This window comes from Akebia trifoliata, chromosome 6, assembly GCF_017979445.1.
Source record: "Akebia trifoliata isolate Shusen 1 chromosome 6, ASM1797944v1, whole genome shotgun sequence".
Taxonomy (NCBI): Eukaryota; Viridiplantae; Streptophyta; class Magnoliopsida; order Ranunculales; family Lardizabalaceae; genus Akebia; species Akebia trifoliata.
Window position 1 is genome coordinate 2,788,018 of NC_141380.1, and position 21,965 is coordinate 2,809,982.

At 33.3% G+C, this 21,965-nt stretch overlaps 2 protein-coding genes and 1 long non-coding RNA gene across 7 annotated transcripts; 1 reads left to right on the forward strand and 2 right to left on the reverse strand.

Annotated features, from left to right (window-relative positions):
* The first annotated feature begins 1,179 nt into the window (after positions 1–1,179).
* On the forward strand, positions 1,180–2,921 carry LOC147399595 (uncharacterized). The gene is made up of 3 exons (XM_086445020.1): positions 1,180–1,354; positions 1,452–1,778; positions 2,546–2,921. The coding sequence occupies exons 1-3, from the start codon at positions 1,279–1,281 to the stop codon at positions 2,698–2,700; spliced, it is 558 nt and encodes a 185-aa protein (XP_086301146.1). The 5' UTR covers positions 1,180–1,278; the 3' UTR covers positions 2,701–2,921.
* A 2,949-nt stretch (positions 2,922–5,870) lies between these two features.
* On the reverse strand, positions 5,871–10,742 carry LOC147399596 (uncharacterized). The gene is made up of 2 exons (XR_015179098.1): positions 10,398–10,742; positions 5,871–6,195 (listed from the first exon to the last, which is right to left on the reverse strand). It is a non-coding gene; the product is annotated as an uncharacterized LOC147399596 (long non-coding RNA).
* A 1,463-nt stretch (positions 10,743–12,205) lies between these two features.
* On the reverse strand, positions 12,206–18,928 carry LOC147399597 (protein STRUBBELIG-RECEPTOR FAMILY 6-like). Of its 5 annotated transcripts, none has more exons than XM_086445023.1 (7): positions 18,477–18,928; positions 17,138–17,819; positions 16,610–16,918; positions 16,244–16,411; positions 13,967–14,102; positions 13,725–13,869; positions 12,206–12,576 (listed from the first exon to the last, which is right to left on the reverse strand). In XM_086445023.1, the coding sequence occupies exons 5-7, from the start codon at positions 14,002–14,004 to the stop codon at positions 12,442–12,444; spliced, it is 318 nt and encodes a 105-aa protein (XP_086301149.1). In that variant the 5' UTR covers positions 14,005–14,102; positions 16,244–16,411; positions 16,610–16,918; positions 17,138–17,819; positions 18,477–18,928; the 3' UTR covers positions 12,206–12,441. The 5 variants fall into 5 exon arrangements, 3 of the variants coding, with proteins under 3 accessions (XP_086301149.1, XP_086301148.1, XP_086301147.1); XM_086445022.1 differs by having other exon boundaries at positions 16,610–16,940; XM_086445021.1 differs by having other exon boundaries at positions 16,610–17,819.
* Between the last annotated feature and the right edge of the window lie 3,037 nt (positions 18,929–21,965).

Genomic DNA, 21,965 nt, shown 5'->3' on the forward strand with positions numbered 1-21,965 from the left:
AACACCTTTTGTCTAAATACATCATCATTAATTTATTCATTTATTGTGACAAATGTAGTCATTATTTTAGTTTCAAACTCTAATATTTCCTTTCTTGGAATTATTCTAGGATTTGTATGAGAAGGTTTTGGGAACATTCTTTCCCAGCTTTCAGTGATGAATGCAATTTTTCTTATTGTCTAATTGATTATTCAATTCTTGAACCCAGATGATATAAATGTGACAACGTATGGTGAAGTTGTACCACTTTTTTTTATTTTTGATACTCGGATATCCCTATAGATAGTGTACCGAGTCCAACTTTGTCAAGTCCAAACATCACACACACTGGGTTGAGTGAGGGTTTGCCTTTGTAGGTGGCCTCTGAGAAATTAATGTTCATATTGGATATCGAATTCATGACCTACGAACATTGATCACTTATCGATCCGAAATTGCCATTGAGCTAACCCCTCGGGGGTTAAGGTGTATCACTATTCATACAGGCTAAATGAATGATAAATAAAACTGTTGAAAAAAATCAATATTAAGCCTCTTTATACTTTGCTTTAGTTTTGGGTTAAATCATGAAAAAAAAAAAACGTTGTGACGAAAGCCGTTTAGCTAAGAAAGCTAGAAGCTTCCCTAAATATGAATGCTTCAAAGTTCCAACCCCGACATCCCAACACGTCTTCAGGTATACGTCAACGCAATAATAAATTTAATACAATCAAATACAAAAAAAATAACACGCCATGCTCCCTGTAGTTGGATAGCCATCTGAGTTCCCTATCGTTTATGAGCCATGTGGCACAATATTAAGGGTATAGGCGATCCATGGAGGTTTGATCCACCAACAGTAGACTTACACACTTAAAAAAAACAAGCAAATTGATGGTTTACTAAATCAATTGGCTATATAAATCACAAATGGGTTTGATTTTCTGTGTGTAGGTCCACCAAAGTTATACCAAAGAAGTGTACTAAATCAACTTCGTAGAGTACTGGATCAATCCCCGAAAAGTCATGACGTGTGGGCCATTGACGGACAAACCAAACGCAAAACCGCAAACGCGGCGCTAAATTAAGAGACGCGTTAAATTTAACGGAGCGGAGAAAGAAATGTAATTGAGTTGGTGCACCTCTTTCTATACTACCAAACCTTATAAATAGTCACCAAAGTCGTTCCTTTTGTTCCTCACATCTCTCTATATAAACTCAACATCCTCTTATCAACCTCTCTCTAACTCCAACAATTTCTCCTCCCCCAAAGATCTCTAATACTAAACAAACCATTCCATGGCTCCTTCCACATTTACCAAAATGCCATTGGTTCTCCTTCTTTCTCTCTCCCTCATCCTTCAAGGATCTTTAGGTACCTATCTTCCTATGTTCTTCTCCTTGTTATTGTTGTTTTTTTTAATTAAATTTAATCATTAATGATGATTTTGTTAATTTTGAAATATTATTAGGTGAGATAATTTGTGAAGATTTGCCGAAAGATCTTTGCTCATTCTCCATAGCATCTTCGGGGAAGCGATGCTTGCTTGAGAATTACGCGTTAAAGGATGGAAATGTGGAGTACCAATGTAGAACATCAGAGGTAATCGTGGAGAGGATGGCCGAATGGATAGAGACCGATGGGTGCGTTCGTGCATGTGGGGTTGATCGGAACTCGGTTGGGATTTCCTCGGATTCCCTTCTCGAACCACAATTCACTGCCAAGCTTTGCGCACCGGCTTGTTATCAAAATTGTCCCAACATTGTAGACTTATACTTAAATCTTGCCGCCGGAGAAGGTAAGAATCGGATTATAATAACTTATTTAATATATTACATATAATTTGTTTAATATTTCAAAACATAGAACAAGTAAGCCAAATTAAATTAGCCAATTACTTCAGTCAAAAAATTGTTCCTAAATGTCCAACTTGCATACAATCTTCGAGGTTCTCTATCAAATATACATTGAGATAAGAGGAAAAACATACAAATTTCCTAAATGTCCCACCATGAAATTCATATAGTTTTCCTTTGAAATTTGTTTCCTTTAAATTAAATTTATTTTGGCCATCTTCCATACATATAGATACTTAAATACAATTAAACCTTACAAATTTGGGTCTCCCTTGGATCCAAGAACAAGGGAGAAACAAAACACAAAACAACCAAAAAAGGAGAGCCAAATAATCTTTCCAAGTTCTTCTATTTTCCATGCACCCAAACATCCTAGTAGTCTTCCAAATTACAAAAATACCCTAAGCATTAAATATATATATATATATATATATATATATATATATATATATAAAATTTATTCAGGAAGCCTAGTATCGATTTTCCTTTGAGAAGAAGGAAAGATAATAACAGAATTTGTTATAAGCTTTTGCTTTTACTTTTACTTTTTTTTTTTTTTTTTTTTTTCACTCTCTACTTATTTTAAGGGATAGAATTCCTTTTTATCATAAATTCTTTACTTCTATTTGAATCAAAGTTTCATCGATCAACTTAGCATGACAATGTGACACGTGGCAGTTGTATCTTATAATGTATTTCATGTGTACAGGTGCTTTTCTACCTGATCTATGCGAGGCCCAGCGAACCAACCCTCATCGAACGATGATGGAGCTTTTGAGCTCTGGAGTGGCCCCTGGTCCCGTCTCCAGTGAATCCACGACGTTCTATGCTAGTCCTCCTTCTGCTTCTGCTCCCGGGTTTTAATCAAATTATGGATTACATTTTTTCTTGGATTGTTAGTCTATAAAAGTTATAATTAATGTACATGTGTGAGGAATAATTAGGAATCTATTAAGATTATTTGGGTATTTTTGAAAGTTATTTTATGGTTCATTTTTTATAAATAATATTTGTATATCTCATCATGGATGTACCTTCACATTTGGTATTTTAATATATGGTTCCTCTTATTTTATGGTTCACAAGGGGAATTCTGGTTACCTTCAAGTTAAATCCAACTAATCAAAAGTAGATTAAGGCTGTTGATGGGCCAAGTTTTGGCGTGACCAGTGTGGATCACATTTGGGTAGTATTACTCGGCCCGTTCAGTTATCGGGCCAGACAGGGTTTGGCCTTATTCATGTTTAGGGCTGGAGTTTACTTGGCTGGATCTGATAGCTCATAATCAATGTATATATATTAAAAAATTGCAGGCGGTATAGGCCCAGACCATTCATAGGCCCAAATGCATGCGACAAGGCCTGTGATAATATTTTTAATTGGATAGGCCGGGCCATTGACGGTCCAGGTTTCGACAAAATGTTGTGTTTGGATAACAATCATGTCATTTGCAATCTGGCCCAAGCCCAGATGAGATGTTAATGGGCTGCCATAAGCTACTTAGTGGGTAGAGGTGAAAATTGATCAGTTCTGGTTCGGTTCTTTAGGAACTTAGAGCCATAACCATTACATTAAGTTCGCTTTTGGTCCGGTCCCAAAATAAATGAAATCAAAACCGAAATTGCCAAAAATCACGGGTACCCATCGATTTAGATTCTCAAGAATCGAATGAAAAAAAAAGTATTTTAAATCATTATAAAAAAATTAACATATTTTCAACAAAATTATTAATTTAATTATAATTTGTTACACTAAAAATACAAATTAATGATTTTTTTTTTTTTTAAATAAAAATTTATCATAGTTAAAAGTAATAAGTTTCTAAAAGAGTAACTCATTTTAAGCTCCAATCGATAATTTATATGAAAAATTAAAGATTTTATATAACATGCATTTCCTATGAAATAAAAACAATACCTTAAATCATCTATAGGATGGAAAGAAATGATAAAATAAATCGGTTCCAGGTACCCGTGGGTATCCAATGGATAGAACCTAACGGTTCTGGTTCTTATCGGTTTGGTTCCATTTTAGACCTGTCTCTAATCGGTTCCAATAAAAAGGGAACCGGAGTTAGGGTTTTTCGATTCCAGTTTTGAATCGATTTTAGTTAAATGGGTACCCATTGACGCCCCTATCAGTGGGTCCAATAGATGTACCATGTGGGATACAATTTTTGAACCAGTGACCCATGAATGTTTAACTTAACCCTCTACTCAGTAGATCAACACACTAAAAATTAGTCTAAAGCATAGTAACAAGCTTTGGATGCCGCAATTATTTGGCAGGGGTTCAATTCGAATAAATGCAAGAATATTTAGTAAAAGATTGGATTTTTTTTGGAATATATAACAAATTATGTTTTTGGATTTCTTCTCAAAATCTGTCATCATCAACATTCCTTAAAGCTTTACCTTTATCTTGTTCATAAATATTTGAATGTTGAAGAAAATAAAAATTTGATAGGCAAGGTAAAAATGCTACCATATTCAACGATTAATCGGTGAATCATCGATTCGTTGATTTAATCAACTAACCCCTTATTTGGAGAATTTTTGGAATAATTCAGAGAATTTTTTTTGACTATGGTCTAAAGAGCTAGCTGGTTCTAGTAATTGTATTTGAAAATTTTCTCATTAGAATCAGGTTCCAAAACGATGTCACGATCCTATAAAAATATGAATGTTGTCTACGTGGCTAGTTTTTGGTTGGTGTTTAAAACACATCGGGCTCTTAACAAGCTGTTTTCTATATGGCATGCAGCCCTATGTGTTTTAAATGCCAACCATGCGTGCCACGTAAACACTGTACATTGCTATAGGAATGTGACGTCTTTATGGATCACAACTCTTCTCATTATGGTCTTGGAGACATCTTATATTTTTGTTGAACCCAAATGTAAAAATGCTGGGCTAGTAGTTTAGGTTTGAGTTTAGATCTTTAACTTTAAATTACGTAACCGAGATATTTAAACCTGTACTAATCCCTAATAAATATGGGCGTGAACCAGATTCAACTGTCTCCTCCATTAATTCCACAGTTGCTTGCAGTAGTGCCATCATAGGGAAGCTGAATCACTCAAGTGGGAGGAGCACTAGCACCTATGGGGCTAATGTGGAAGGAGGATTCTGGGAATCGGTTCCAAAGGATTCTATAGATTTGCTTCAATGGCTGTTACTTATTGAATAATTTTTTTCCCCAAAAACAGTAACAAAATCTAGATAATATATCCCACTGTTGACTTAGTAGACACTTTGTTCCCCATTTTAGAGTCGGACATGAGGTTACATTGTTCTTAAATATGGTTTAAACTATAACACAATTGCAAAGAGTGTATGAAAGCGACAACGACGATGGCAACAACTACAACAACATCATCAACAACAAAGCATTATCATCCCAAAGATTTGGGGCAGGTTAATGATTCTTTTTCTTTTATTACATTCTGTCCTAAGTCAAGTATTTTGTCATTTTAAGTAAGTTCATATTCGTTCTCATTTTCTTCATTCAAGTTCTTTTGACTCTTCTTCTCACTCTTTTAGGAACTTTAACTTGAATATTTCTTATAATTAGGTATTGTACATAATTGGTCTTTGTGAAATATGCCCAAACCATGTCAGTCGATTTAATTACTCTTAGTTTATTGCCTATTAGAACTAATTCATATACATTTTCAAAAGGGTTTGTTTCTAATTTTGTCTTTCTTAGTCTTTCTTCTCATCCATCTCAATATCATCATCTTTAGTATCTATTCTCAATTTGTCAACATGATTCGTCTTGATTGTCGAACATTCAGTTCCATTAAACAAGGTACGCCTTTTTTTTTTTTTTCATAGTTCATCTTACTACCACCTTAAAAGATTTACCTCATCGTTCATCTAACATGATTCATCTTGTCACCTGACTCACTAAATTGGTGTGTGTGAGCTAAACTAGAAAACATCAAAATAGCCAAAATAAGAAAATTACCAAAAATAATAAATTTGACTTAAGAATAGAAATAAGTAATACTAAGCCCTAGAGGTAAGGCAGAATTGAAGGTGCCTGATTCTGACTTCTATAACTAAAGATATTAAAATAACAAATTTGTTCAAAAATAACAACATTCCCATAAAAGAAAAAAAAAAAAAAAGAGTAAACGAAGGAATTGAGACTAAAAGTGAAAAATCCATGGCAAAGCATGTATCTTGAAGATCTTGACGATTCCGTTCAATAATGGGTCCCGTTGAATGTTTCCAACTTCAAAGTCCATTATTTCTACAGGTGCGTTTTGACTTCCTGTTTCTTGGACTTTTGGAGATCCAAGCGCTCTATGAAATCTTTTGCCACTAGTTCTACATCACCTCTAATCTCTTTTGCCTAACCAAAAAAACAAAAAAAATTTAACTTAATTATGGTAGAATGCATAACCTTGTGGTTGCAATGCAGCTTGCCAACCATTTGAGCAATGGACTTGGACCCTAAGCACAACAGCCACATTACCAATATTGGGTTCTATATGTCTATTTAAATAATTTGAGGGAACTATTCTTTGAAAATTTTGTATATAAGATGGATCATGTAATTAGGAAAGAGGGTGAATTTTGATTTTCATCTGCTTGTTTGTTTTGATTCCTTGCTGTTTTATCTGTATTTCGGTAAGTCCCCTCTACCTCCTGCTTGCATTTCTTCAATTTCCTAATAAATTCTTATAAGAAAAAATCTTATTCCAAATTTTAGATTATTATGTTGTATTAAATGACTTTGACTCGAAATGTATGTAAATTTCAAAGTGCATGGAAATGATTTTTTTTTTTGGAATCGCGATTTAGAATGGTGTCGTTGTTATAGTAACATACGGTATCTATGTTGCATGTTTTGGTTGGAGATTAAATATATTGGGCTGCATACAATGTAGAAAATGGCTTAATTAGTTAGGACCCAATGCGCTTTAAACTCCAACCAAAACGTGCCACGTAGACATCATTCATGTTCTATAGGAACAAGACACCTTACCTGATCCTGATTCCTTCTATTTTGTTTTGTGAGTATGTTGGGGTTTGGCTGGACCCCTATCAGATCTATTAAGAGAAAAAAAATAGATAATTTTTTTTTTTTTGGGCATCATCATCAATGAATGTAGGGAAAATTACTTAAAGGACCCTTACGGAGAGACCTCTTTCTAAATAGTCCCTAAGTTTTCAACAGTTTCTTGGCTGGACATTTAGTAAATCTTTTCTTTCTAAATGGTCCCTAGACCTCATCACCCATATTTTTCACGATTGAATGTCCTAATCATTCGAATTCATCATTTTCATCCAAAAATTGGATTTTTGACATCTCAGTTGAATTTTAGACACTTCATTCCATAAAAAAAGATTTAAGAAAGAAGAAGAAACCATTTTCAAGGATTTTTTCAAATATTTTGAAGATATAAAACTAGGATTTTTTTACTTTTTTTTTTCTTAGTTTTTAGATGAAAATCGGTCAATAATGGTTCTTTTGGGATGAAATGTCCTATCAAGTTAACGTGTAAAACTTAGGGTCTATTTAGAAAGAAACCCTTCCACGAGGGTTCTTTAAGTAATTTTCCCATAAATGTACTTCACAAGTTCATTTGAAAATTAATGGGAAAATAAACTATGATAAGAATTTCTGCACATCCTACTAACTTCTTCTAAGGTAATTAATGTGTCTCGGTTAAGTTTCTATCAAATCCACAACATCTCAAGAATCCTATTTAAATAAAAAGATTGGTCACCTAACAAATGATTAATTGCTATTATAGTTCCCACTAACTGGGATACAAAAATTTCTTAATATCTTCAATAGAGATCCCATAAACATCGATCTCCATGGGTTAGAAGAACTTGATGAACTATCACAATAGTGCCTCCATATCAGCAATTTTGCAAAAAAGAAAATACTGTTTCTCGATATATGTTTATTAGATTTTATATTTACAAAAGTTAGGCCTACATAGATGATATTGTGAAAACATGTCGACCATATGATCAATCAAGACATCATCAAATTCAAGAAACATCCTACACACATATACACTTGATCATGTTATATGCAAAATTAATGAATTAGTGTGGGATCTATAAATGTGCATGAACCACACATGTACAAAACGCATCCATTTTTTTATCGTATAAAAATCGTATTGTCTTTTATAACACTCACGAATCACGATCATATTTTAAGATGGATTACAGATGGTGAATGAGGCCTATAAATAGGGTAGAATATTATTGCTCTTGTCCTACCTTATTAGATTGCAATCGTACCTCATGAAATTATATACACGTTCCCATCAATGTGTTGTGTAGGAAAGAGGCTACCATGAAAACCATGGCTATAAAAGTAGAGATCAAGACTATTGAAAACTAGAATTATAAAAATTGGTACATATGAATTATTCTTTCTCTATCGATCGTACAAGAAAATCATAGATAATCAAATGATGAAATAATCCTATAGCATCACCTCCAGATAAACATAATTTGAGATTCAAAGTTGGGATGAAATCTGCAAAAGTTCTTCGCAATTGCAACTCAATAATTTGCTAAATCGCAATTGCAACTCAATAATTTGCTAAATCCAAAACAGAAGGAAATATAATCCAAATGGAAAAAAGGATTTATTAAATTTCAAAAATCAAGAGAAATTACTGTATGAGATTAAATATCAAAAAGTCTAGAGTAGAAATGTACTTGAATTACTTAATTCGTTGCAAAAGTCTGGAATACCAATCACAATGGTTAACTTCAAGAGTCTATAAATAGAAAATGGACTCACAAATGTATAATAAAACAAGGAACAAGATAAGAACTATTATACTTGCTTTTCTAATTCCATATATATCTGTAAAAAAGATCATGATTTGAACGTTGAATTGGAATTGATCGACAGATGTCCCTATTAATGTAAAATCTAGAAAATAACAGAGGAAAAAAAATCTCATCAATCCATGAAAAATATCATGAGGTGTGCAAAAACAAAAACAAAAAAATTAAATAAAAAATCCCTCCCACAAGAAAATTGGAGCTTAATGTTCAACAATGATCCTAATGGGGTTGCCACGGATCCTATGAGACTATAGGAGTCACAGAAGACGTAAAACGATCATCAATGAATGCCTAAGATTTAGGAAGTATTAGTATGAAAGGCTAGTTTTCAATTTAGTGGAACCAAGTTGCTTGCAGGTTGTGATCAATATTGGCCCTACATCAGTCACTATTCCATTCATCAACACTTCCAAGAGCCAGACTCCATTCCCTTTCTGGGTTTCCAAGGATGATGATGATGACATATTGATAACTCCAAGTATATTATTATACATAAAAGATTCTACAAATACTTCTTTGCAATTAAACTACCATCAAATACATATTATTTATATATTTTTGGATCGACAAGCCTGTTTTTAATGAGATCAGTAACTCGCCATACATATGATAGATGTATGTTCTATATATATGTAAGCACGCACAAATTATTTAGTTCATTAGGTGGGGAAAAAATAAGAAAGGGAGAAAAAAAACAAAAGTACTAATAGGGAAGAATTTCTTCTCCACTTCAATCATAAAAGCACAAATGTTTCACCAACTGCAAAGATTAAAAAAAAAAAATAGAAACCCCACAACAAATACACACGCAAACCCTTGATGAGGATCATAAACTTACAGCTTGTTTTGTGCAATTAATACTGGGATATTGGATGAGTGATCCCTTTTCTAGGGCTGATCATTATTATTTCTGGATAGGTAAGACTGTTTTTAATGAGATCAGTAACTCGGTGATGGTGAAATACATATTACATATAGAAGTATGTCATATGTAAGCACGCACACTAATTATATAGTTCATTAGGTGGGGAAGAATTTCTTCTCCACTTCAATCATAACAGCACAAATTATTGTCTCACCCACTGCAAAAATACATAAAAAAGAGAAAAAAAAAGGATAAAGACAAAGAGTTTTCTGATTTGCACCAAACACACACACACAAACCCTTGATGAGGTTCATGAACTTAGAGCTTGCTTTAACTTGTGCAATACTGGGATGAGTGATTCCTTTTCTAGGGCTGATAATTCTACCCTAGGTATTTGATCCCATGTGTTCTTACATACAAAAGAAAAAAAGAAAAACAAGATTGATTAAGAATAAAATGATTTCCAACACATGGTGTGGGATCTTTTTTCTCATTAAATTCTATGTTTTTATGTGTTTCAACATAATATTTTCCTTGTAGTTTAAGAAAGATAGATATTCTCTTCGGATCGATCGACTTTAATGAGTATGAACCGAAGGTGCCAGATAACTTAGTTGTTAAAGTTCTATGGGCCGGGTGATGTTACCATAGAGTACTGGAATCATTTTCTGCCATCATCCAGTTACTGATCTCATTAAAAACAAGCTAACCGATCAAAAAAATTTATTTAAAAAACAAAAAAAGGAAAAGAGTATGAACCATCTATAAAAGCTGGTGCAAAAGGAAAACTATGATGATGATGATGATGAGAAGAAGTTGAAGAATAAAAAGAAAAGAGAGTAGGAAATGAAATATTTAATACCCAAATAAAAGCTTGAATTGAGCTGATCCGTTCTCCTTTATTCTCCAATGAGATCCTCATGGTTTTGTGTGTGTGTGTGTGTGTGTGTGTGTGTGTGTTGATATTGGTGCTTGACAGTGAGAGAAAGAGTGCACCATATGTCATGAGCGATCAAAGAAGAAATCCGAAAGGATCGCATGATCTAAACTTTCACCCAAATCAAACTAAGTTTTTGAAGGGTTAGATAGGATCAATGCGATCCCTTTGGATGCCTTCTCAACTCGCAGTACTATATCCAAACATCTCTCTCTCTCTCTCGTCTTGGGAGAAATGGGTTGCAAGAGGGGCTTAATATGAAAGAGAGCCTGAGCTTTCTACCCACAAATAAAGAGATTTTTTTTTTTTTTTTTAATAAGGAATATGTTTTGTGATATTTATTAAGGTGTATGAGTGTAGACCCCAATCTCTAACAAACTTGAGACAAAAAAAAAAGAAGTTTTCGGCAGTGGTGGGTCAGCCATCTATTCTTGGACCGGCCCATTGGGTGCTATATTTATTATTACTATTTTTTCATTGGAGGGTCATTGTTTCTGCCATGCTCATACCTTTATTTATTTATTTATGTATGTATATGTATATATGTATATATTTATTTAATATAATGTATTTTAAGTTAAAATATTATGGTAAAACATTCCAATATTGGCCAAGACTGAAATGAAATAATGATCTTAAAACATTCAAAATTTACATATCGTTTGAAAATATTTTTTTATTATACCTTTAAATGTATTATAATATTTCAATTGAGACCATTTTGAATTTTATCTTGACTGAAATATCTTCTTGAGAAGAGATTTTATAACTTGATTACAAACTTGACATTGGCTGTGACTTCAAGACTAGCAATGGTGGGGAATTATGGAGGCATGATCAAACTAAGCCAAAGGTTTAGATTTAGGCATATATTAATGGTAGTATTGTATGTCCTTAGAGATCTCATGTGTTGGTATGTGTTACTTATAAACAAATAAAACAAAATAAATGGTCGTAATAGGCAAATTATCAAAAGGATAATTATAATTTTCAACAAAGTTGGAGATTACGTGTTTAACATGATCAAAATTGTTTTTTAGAGATGAAAATTCTCCTAACCCAACAAAATTGTATTTTTGACAAAATACTTGATGAGCATAGAAAAACAAATTAATCAAAGGTCATCGCATTTTTTTTAATTACACAATATGGAAAGAGTATACTAAAGCTGGGAGCAGATCCTTTGTAGCATTATTTTCTCTGCAATCCTTTGTAGCATGATTCTAGGGTTGGAAAACTGACATGTCAACGAGTTAGTAAAATCCCACCATTTAAAATTGAGCATACAATGACCGTTCATTTTGTAAGTCTTGGATTTGGTATTTTTTTCAATTTTTTTTTTTTTTATAAATCAGATGTAGGCCTTCTGACTAAAGGCCTATGTTATTTTTTTTAACATGACCCTCTCTCCCATGTAGAAAGAGTACTCCAGATAGCTATAGGAAAAATGGGCTATAGAGGATCTACTTATATATATATTTGAAAGGTTATCGGTGTTAAGGCAGCCTCAAACCAGTTACAAACTCGGGTACATCACACTATGTGAAAAAAGCCCATATTTGACGGTCTTAGCCCGTCAAATTTTTAGAAATTTGACGGACCCTCCCGTCAAATATGCTTGTCAAATATTCTCTTGTAGAATTTTTTTTTTTGACGGCCTGAACTATCAAATTTTTTCTTGTAGAATGGGCTTAAAAAAAAAATTTCAAAGAATATGACCGTCGAATATAGAGGTTTAACAAACAATAGGCGGTCCTCTAATTCACCAATCACAATAAATGAAATAATAATAAAAAAATATCAGAAAAATAACAAACAAAACAAAAATCATAAAAAACTCCAAATTAAACAAAACAACTCAAAATTCATATTATATATTGAAATTTCATTACTAAACAAGCTCTAATTGAAGCAATTGGGCAGTTTCAAATGAAATTACGTCACATAATTGTTTAGAAATAAAACACAGTTAGAAGCAAATAGTCGTGATGCCCTTGATCTCTTCTAGCACTCTCCGCTCTATCGGTCCTCTTATTTTCCTCAAGGTATGGATTTCCCCCACGTTGCTACTGTTCTGAAAGAAATCCTTACAGCGCTCTCGTACCTACATGAAAAAGATTTAATATATTGAAATATCAACCCAAAGTAATAGAAGAACATAACTAGACTATAACAATCATATGCCATTTAATAGTAAGCTTCTAGACTGTGGACAAAAGTCTGAAAACAGATTGTAAATGCAGAAATTGGATGATGTAGGATTTTTGTTTTATATAAATAAAATTTATTGAGAGGTGGGATGTAGAATCTTGAGAATATTGTTAAGCTATGAAGTAGTAGTTATTCTGACTAGAGAAGGCACACAACAACATATATTGCTAAAGTTATGGCATTGCTTAGTATAAGCATGGATTTAGAACTCTAATATTAAATGAAAGAAAGTTTAGCCAATCAAAAAGGCACTCAAATCTTAAGATATATCTAAATTCTTACATCAGAGCTTATAATGATCGTGACATCTAATATTAAGCTTCTAATATGTTTCCAATAGACTTTTAATTAATTATTTTGAAGGAACGGTGAAAACATTTCCTTTGTCCATGTCGCAATAAGTGGTATGTCCCCCAACTATATGTACATTCTGTAATAGTATTCAAAACACAATAAAAAAAATATACTACTTTGAAGAATGTCAAATAGTTTTATAACAGTAATTTATGTTATAAATAAAAATACAATAAAAGGAAACTAACCTCGATAAGAAAACTCTAGAACAATTTTGTTAAATGAGATGTCCCAGTTCCAATCCAATGGTGTTGGCATTTTTTTTATTTATAAAAGCAGCAATTAAATCTGGGTACTTTGTCTAATTAATTAAATTAGAAAACTCTGCCTATTAGTAAACTCACAGTCGAGGTTTGCAAGGCGATGACAGAGAGAAAATCTTTGTAGACTTTGATTTTCTAAGACTTTTCTAAAGAAGGCATACCCATGTCCAACACTGTCTATGACATGCCTGGACTGTGTCCCAGCTGTACCTGGGTACAACAGACTGTGACAATGAAGACCTCCAGGGAAGCTTCAAAAATCTTTCCTAAAAAATATTGTTCTCAAGGAAAAGAGGAAATATCCAAGATTTGTTAACCAATTGGTTATTCACAAGACCTTTTGAGGGCCATATCCCCTCTAGTAAGAGATGGTTAAGAGTCAAGAATAATAGGAGACAATGTACCAAAACGGAGCATTTCATACCTGGACACACAGAGCAATGACATCAACAAATCGAGATAGTGACTTGGGTGGGTAAAGCCCGCGTAAAGCAGGATCCACCATCTTTGCCAATCCATCGATATCATGAAGTTGTGGTGTGGCCCACCGGACTAGAGACTGCTCGGTTCTTGGTTTTGAATTGAAAAGGAAAAGGAAGCATCAACACTAATCAGAATTAAGTGTTGGAATAGATAGGCTAAGTTAAAGCTGAATCTTAGTTGCACCTATTAAGAGGCATCCGACCCGTCAAAAGCTCCAGCATAACCACCCAAAACTGTAGACGTCACTCTTCAGTGTATATGCCGATGGCTTTGTGCACTCTGGAGCATTGTATCCAACCCCCAGGTTTTGGCTCGTTCGCTAACGGGAAAAAAATAGCTCTTTAACATCATGGTTGGATTTTTCAAACAGGAATAGTTGTGTCAAGATGAACAACCAAAAGGAAGCAGCAGAACTCCTCCCAGGAACTTTTATAAGTGTAGCACATATGCAGGGGGGTTGTGACCCACCACTCTATACACCCAACCCCAATGATCACATACCAAAAAATAAGCAACCTGACCTGATGGTTACCCATCAATGAAATATCAAAATACTAGACAAGAGTTTGGTTAGGATCACCTGATCAGGTGATTTTCAATCTAGGAAATCTCCTAGGTGTAGTTTGGGTTTTCTCCATACCTTAGAGGCGATCAACAAAAACGTGCAATTCATTTTGACATTCCAAGACTAGTGAAAAGCTGACTTGGAGTTGAAAAATCTGTATTTTTCATTTAACCCATTGCTTAGGAAAACCCTTTTTACACAAAAAAAATTAGAATTTGCTAATATATATGTTGTGACAAATATCATCGTGTTGAGCATAATTCACTGTGTGGTCCAAAGTCAATATATGACCTATATGGGTCTCCTACTTGGGAAGTAAGAATAAGGAATAAGGATAGACCAACTCTATATATATTGGTGTAGTGTATGAGTTCATCAGTATTTACCTTAAACATTATGACACTTGCAAAAATTGAGAGAGAAGTGAATATGGCATAATAGATAGGAGACACAACTGCAGTGTTGAAGGTATCCAATGCTTGGAAACATGCCAAACTCAACAATTAAACTACATAGTATTTTATACAGTAAACAAACTACAACGCCACAACACCAAGCTAGTAGATGCATTTTTGAAATTGCAAACAGATATAGGATGAAACTATCACTTAATGCTACACATGCTAAGTGACTTGCTCCTGTCCAATCTCTAGAAGAAAAAAAATGATAAAATCATTTCAGTAAGAAGAACTGTTACCCTTCCAAACAACATGCCCAACACTAGAAATACAACTGTTTTTACGGAAATCTAATTGAATGTTTGTACACAATTGGGGGCTGACCTGCCTGAAAGAACAATTATAAATCCAACTGTTTTGGTCATGTTGACACACACTGACAACGATACAAATGGAGACATTTATGTTGACATTTTTTAAGGTGAGCAAGAATTTCGCTAAAATAAATTACTAATTACATTAATAGTTGTGGCCTAAAGGTTGGGGCATTTAGCAAGATTACCCTATATGTTAGGTTGTGTTAAGTAATTTTTCCTTTATATAATGACAATTCATAGATTAGAAACATAGATAGAGAAATCCAATAAGGCCCTCTAATTGGATGAGAGAAAAAGAAAGTCATTAGAGTAGTACATATAGAAATAAGACTCTCCATAACCCATGCAAATAAACTAGTTGCTGGTTTTTAGGGGTTTGAAGAGATAGAAGGCTAGGAAGTCAACTAGGGTGTGGGGGTGTTCAACTTAGTTCCACAAAGCAGTAGCAAGAGTGAGGTAATTGGTGTTTACTAGAAGACATAAGGTATGGGTTGTTTGTTTTGTTTTTTTCTTTTTGATTGTTTTAGAGGGTACCTGATGTAACAAAGCAAAAGTTGAAAGTGTATGGCAAAGTATAGCACAACAATCCATACAGCTTATTGCATCTACCATACCATATCAGGGAGTTGGCGAGAGGGTGGTTTATTATCTTCTCTCACACATTATGAGATGAAAGTGGTCAAGTGGATTCTCAAGCTAAAAATGGTGTACATGACTTTTCTGTATATTGGAAACTATGTTCTTGTCTTCTTGATGTCACATTTCTAAATATATAACACATTGTTACTTAGCAAGAAAATTTTAAAAATAAAAATAAAAGATGGAGCAAAGTTTTTCAATTAACTATAGCAGGAATACTTGTTTAGCACGCACCAATAAGTTTTTAAAAAGAAACTTGAGTTTAAAGCTAGTTATATAATAGTCTTGAACCTTAATCTACTAATTGTCAGAAGCTTTATATTTAACAAGAGTATAATGAGGATGCTTCCTAGGCATAGTGACTCCATAAAACCCCCATAATGCTTTTTTTCCCATTCCACATCAAATTGCACATAAATTGGGTATAAATCGATTCCACATTCCCCGAGGGGGTCTTTAATATTTAGATCAGAAATCATACCTTGGGGGAATTCCTGATGAGGATTTCATTTGGTTTTAAATCCTTCAAGATGCCCATTACGTTCAATTGATTTGAACCCACTTCAATTTCATCTTGTAAATTCTTGATTCTCTCTAGTAGTTCTTTCACATAATCTATGGTATCTCCAAGTATAGATGTTCTGTCCATCTGATTAAAGTCCATTTTGATCAACAATCTAACTTATAATAATGTGTATATTTTCAATAAAATGAGCATGAATAACTAGGCCAAATTCAAGAACAAAATAAGTAGTCCAACATAATTGGAAACAAAGATAAATCTACATATGTGAAGTTTGATACATATAATTGATGAAAAACTAGAGACAACAATGATACCACGTACCATCCCCAATGTTGCTCTCTGCCATTACAGCCAAAAGTTGGAACATGAGAGCGGCTAGACAGGCCTGGGTTGTTCAACCCATTGGAAAAAGAAAATAAACATGAGAGCGAGCAAAGACCTTAAAGTTGGTCTCTGCCATGTGTTGTAACGCTGCTGTTCTTCAACACATACTTGTTAATATCAAGATATTTTCCCACCGAAGACATACTTCCCCATGTCCTGGCTGATTTCCTCAAAGTATTTCCCAATTAAGCGTTTCTCTTGGACGAACTTCACATTGGATAAAATATTCGAGGACAGCTCGATAGCCTGATTGGAACCACTTTCACCTCTATAAGAAATGTCAACTACATTCAGTAACTTGGCTTGGAGACAAGGATAAAGAAACCCATCGCATATCCCGTTGAAAGTCTTCCAACAAGGTTGAGTACAAAACTCCCTTTTAAGGTCATTTAAGGAGATGATATGCTTAATTCCATCTTCCAAGCATTTTCAAAGTTAAAAGGAATTAAGATAGATGAAGCAAACCTTAGCAAAGTATATGGCAAGCCAATCTGCAACACTTTAAGCAACTGCAGTTCTCATGGCCTGTTTCCACTCCATGAAACAAAATTAAAATTTTGTGATCCAAAAAATACTAAGTATGTTAGATATTGTTACTGTTGTGCTCTTCTTACTCCTTTATGACCGATGAAATTAGTAATAGACCCACTCGTGATCGTACCAATCATTGCTCCAATAGTCAATATGGATCCGACAATTGAGTATTGTATAACAAGACACCCAAAACAGAAAAAAAAAAATGCAAATTTATCACGATGATTTGGAGAACCTTGTTTTCGCCATTTAATTGTATCTATTTCTATATCTTTTCTTAAGATTTATGTTCTAAATATTTTCATCCTACCTCAAATCAAATATAACCTTCACATTTCCTATCAAACTAAAGTTTTCTTTCTCATTGGTTCCATCATAACTCTTTGTTATACATGCTCAAACTATCTCAATCGACTTCTCTAGTCATGAAATTATGTGTTTTTATTGGGAATTGACAAACAAATGGTTAGAAAGGCATTTTATGTTGAAATCTACTAAAGAGAAATGAGGTATGTAATTAATCAAAGTCAAACTTTAGATTTTTTCACGACTCTTCCATATCTTTGCAGCACGTACAAGCATTGCTACCTGTGCGTTATGCCCACAAGCAGACCTGAAAGCAAATGCAATAACTAATGCTCATGCACACCAAAATAATGGATGTCTTAGGTAAATTATATTGCTGGAAGTATGCCAAATCCTAATGATATCCATATACAAAGGTGAAAACTATAAATCAAAACAATGACCATCAAGTCTAATGGTATCAATTCTTTTATGGGAGAAAAAAATTACTAACCTGATTGCTATGTTCCTTCAAGAAATATCAAAGAAGTCCAAAGCTTTCTATGATGAATTCAGGTTTTGGCTCGAAATTGATTTGAAAAAGTTACATCTATTAGATCAGAGACAAGAATATTCAATCAATGAAGATTGTCCTTCCTACATTGATTGAATATTCATGTCCCCCTGTACCAGCAAGAAGCTCTGAAACATGGTTAAGGGCAGCACAAGCAAATTTTCCGAAAAATACGAAACAATATTTAGGAAATAAACCAGAACAATATTCAAATCTCTAAAATCATTGGGATGTATTATCAATTTTTATTTGTTCTTAGATTTTTGTTCATTGTGCAAATATTAACACATTTGAAAAATAGAAAACCAAAATGGATATATTTTGTAGAATAAAAAACCCTAGATCTCATCTTCAACAATCAGAATAGTGTTCCGGATCCACCAACCAGAGAGAGAAGAGAGATCGACTCACCTTAAAGATAAACAGAGAAATTTCAAGAGGTGAATGGCTCCTTCTTCTCTCCATCGTTCCAATGTTGATAGATTGAGAAATCACTTCGACAGATCAGAGACAGAGAGAGATCAATTCAAAAGAGAGAGAACGAGAGAGAGAGAGAGAGAGATCAGAGGGTGAGATGAGATCGAGGGAGGGAGAGAGAGAGATCAGAGACAAAGAAAGATGAGATCGAGCGATCAGATGAAATCAAAGAAGAGAGAGATCAGAGACTACGAAAGATGAGATCAAGAGAAATCGATCGAGAGCGACCGAGAGGGACAGAGTAACAGAGAAAGGAGAGTCCCAATAGCTGTTTAATGGGAGAAAAAAAAATGAAATTCGTGGTCTGCTAGCCGTCAAATTTGGGCTCAAAAATACGTCGGGCCAGGCCCAACATTTTTTTATGTCAAATTTTGAGGTTTTTACGTAGTGTCATACCTCTACTATACTGATCAATGATAGACTGAAGATCACTTAAAAAAGAATTACAATCAAGTTCTTGACAACCAATTATTGCTTAAAGAGAGGCGATAAAATCAACAACCCTATTAGCCGCTTCTCTAAAAATGTGTAAGAAGGACACATCTTGAAAGCTCGGAAGGTTTCTTCTCATTAGTTAAATAAGAAATGCTAACTTAGTCAATTAGTGATAATTTCATTGAAGAGTGAACCCGTACAGTCATGTGTGCCAATTGTCGTAAGATATGTCAAATGACAATTTTTGGCATGTGGGATCATTAAGAACCATCAACGTCAGGGCCTCAGTATCATTCCTCGAATTTTTCTTCGAAAAAGCTATTTTTATCAATGTATTATCTTTTATCAAAAAAGATAGTGTTTCGGAATAGATGGAATAAAGATAATAGAGCTTTTTTCAAAAATTCTACTTTGATTGATTAAGTTTTTTTTTCTAAATCTTTTAAGTAAAATAAGATTGTATTGAAGTGTAGGGTGGCATATGGAGGTCTTAAAGAGAGCCAAACATTTTTTCAATGTATGGGCTGGAAATTTCAGTATGAGCTGATTTTTTGATGAGGATGATCTCCTCATCACTATTTTGAAACTTCTAACTCTATCAAAAGTGATTTACAAAAATCGAACGATCCATGATTCTTTAACTTGTAAATTAGGGTTAGAAGTTTTAAAATGAATTTATTTTTAGTGAGGATTATCTCTTCATCATATTGATCATCCTCACAAAACTTTAACATATTTCAAAAATTTTAACTCCTATTTTAAAAAATATTTAGCATAATATTTAACTCTCTTTAAGGCCTTAGGAGGCTTCCCAAAATTTTAATGTTAGATATTATTCATTTCTAGTATTTTATTTTCAACAGGGGGAAGAGAGTATGTTTGACTTCTTTAAGCAAATTGAATGCGAAAATTACATTGTGAAGGGAGATTCTATAAGGAAATTGAAAAAGTAAGGTTTTAAGAAATTATCTAAACTTTAATGAATAATATAAAAACAAAAAATATATTATTTGGTGGGTAACGTGTCAGGATCATCTGTTCCCACGGGTATCCTAGAGGTGGCGCACATGCACAGGCAACATTTAATGGGTCCCACTTAAAAGATCTCTTCTATTAAAATATAAGGAAATAGATGATCCAACCATCAAATCATAATCATAATTATCATGATTATTATTTACAGTGCTTATTATAATTATTTTGAATCGACCATAGCCCATATGTACCTATTTTAAGGTACAGTTCTATATGTTGTAGCTACCTATTAAATACATTACTATATTTTAAATAGTGGGTGCCCAACACACTTAATTAACAAATACTGAAGAGTCTGCGAAGTGCACCAACATTTTGACACTTTTAAACTACTACCATTAAAAGCCTGCAAATTTTATGTGTTTAAATTTTATCTTAAATGCATGCTAAGATTTCTTTAGGTTATGCTTGAATTGAGAGAAGCAGAGAGAAGAGAAGAGAAATATAAGAGAATAAAATTTTAATTTCTCTCCACCATATTCGAATTGACACGAGAGGAATTGGGATAACTTTGAAATTTTAAAATATCTTAAAGGAGATCTAGGGACAGAATTGGAATTATAAAATATTTTAAAAGGATTTTTTTTCTATTTCTCTCATTTTCTTTTCTCTTTTGGAAAAAAAGAAAATTCATCTTTTTTTTCTCTCATCTTCTCTCCAATTCTTTTTCTTCGTTCTCCACTTAACAATCCAAACAAGAGAAATGAAGAGAAACTCATTTATTTTCTCTTCTCTTCTGTCCATTTCTCTCAATCCAAATACAACATTAGAGAGATACAATAGTTGTTAGATAGAATATAAATAATGAAGGGCCAATATCAGTTTGATTGACATTAGATGGTTCGAATAAGATTTGATTATGATTTATAAAAATAATAAATTATGTTTTTCTTGGAAAATATTTACATTCGCTTTATTTTGGTACAACAACGGTAATAGAAACTTAAACCAAAGATTTGGGATTGGCTAAATGAGTCATGTTTCTTCATTCCACTCGATCCTAAGTCAAGTTTTGTGTAATTGAAAGTAAGTTTACATCCGTTTTCATCTTCTTGATCCATCCAAGTTATTATGTTTCTTCTTATCATAAAAAGAAAATCGATGTGAAAGAATGAGATGAAACCCATCAATCTAATGCATTGGGTTGTCTAACATTATGAAAGCTTCTTGCCAAATTTTTATTAAAAAAATGCCCTTTTAAGACTCTAATGATGAAGCTTTTTTCACCAACTCGTTTTTTCCAAAAAACCCAGATGTTATAAGCTTCCAGTAACATTGTTGTTAAGGGTCCATTTTATATAGCCTTTGGACTGTCTTAAGGTATTGAAGAAAAGATTTAAGCCTCACCCCGAATTGCTTAAATCTAAAACATTTTTGCTCACTAGATTGCAGCCAATAACATCTATTAATGTGTTTCTCTATAAAGTTGTAATTTCTTATATTTAAATCAATTTGATATAAAAATACTTCTTTAGAACGATATAACTTTTTTTAAAGTCTTTTCAAGCTTCCTAAAATTGAAGAAGAACCCGAAAGAGGTTTGTAGAAAGGTTTCACATGATCATATATAATGTTGTAACAGTGGTGAGTTGGCATTGCAATTAACAAAATGTGTTAGAAGAAAAATAAAAATAAGGTCATCATTTAATGGATAGAAAGACAAAAAATAAATAAAAATGTGAGCACTCTGGCATGATACAGCCAGGAAAATATTTAACAATTGGGCCCAAACTAGGTTTGTTTCTTAATTGGGGTGTCGTTTTGAAGGTTACTTTTGTTCTTGTGGCTCATAATACTGTTCTAAGAGCCGTTATTTTCACGAAAAAGAAATATTCTAGAAAGGACAACTTAAAAATTATTTGTAAAAACAATGCCATTTTGATGATGATGGACGAAAGCATGTGCAGCACCATGCATCTATCTTGACCGTTCGTTAAGTGGGTCATCTCTGGA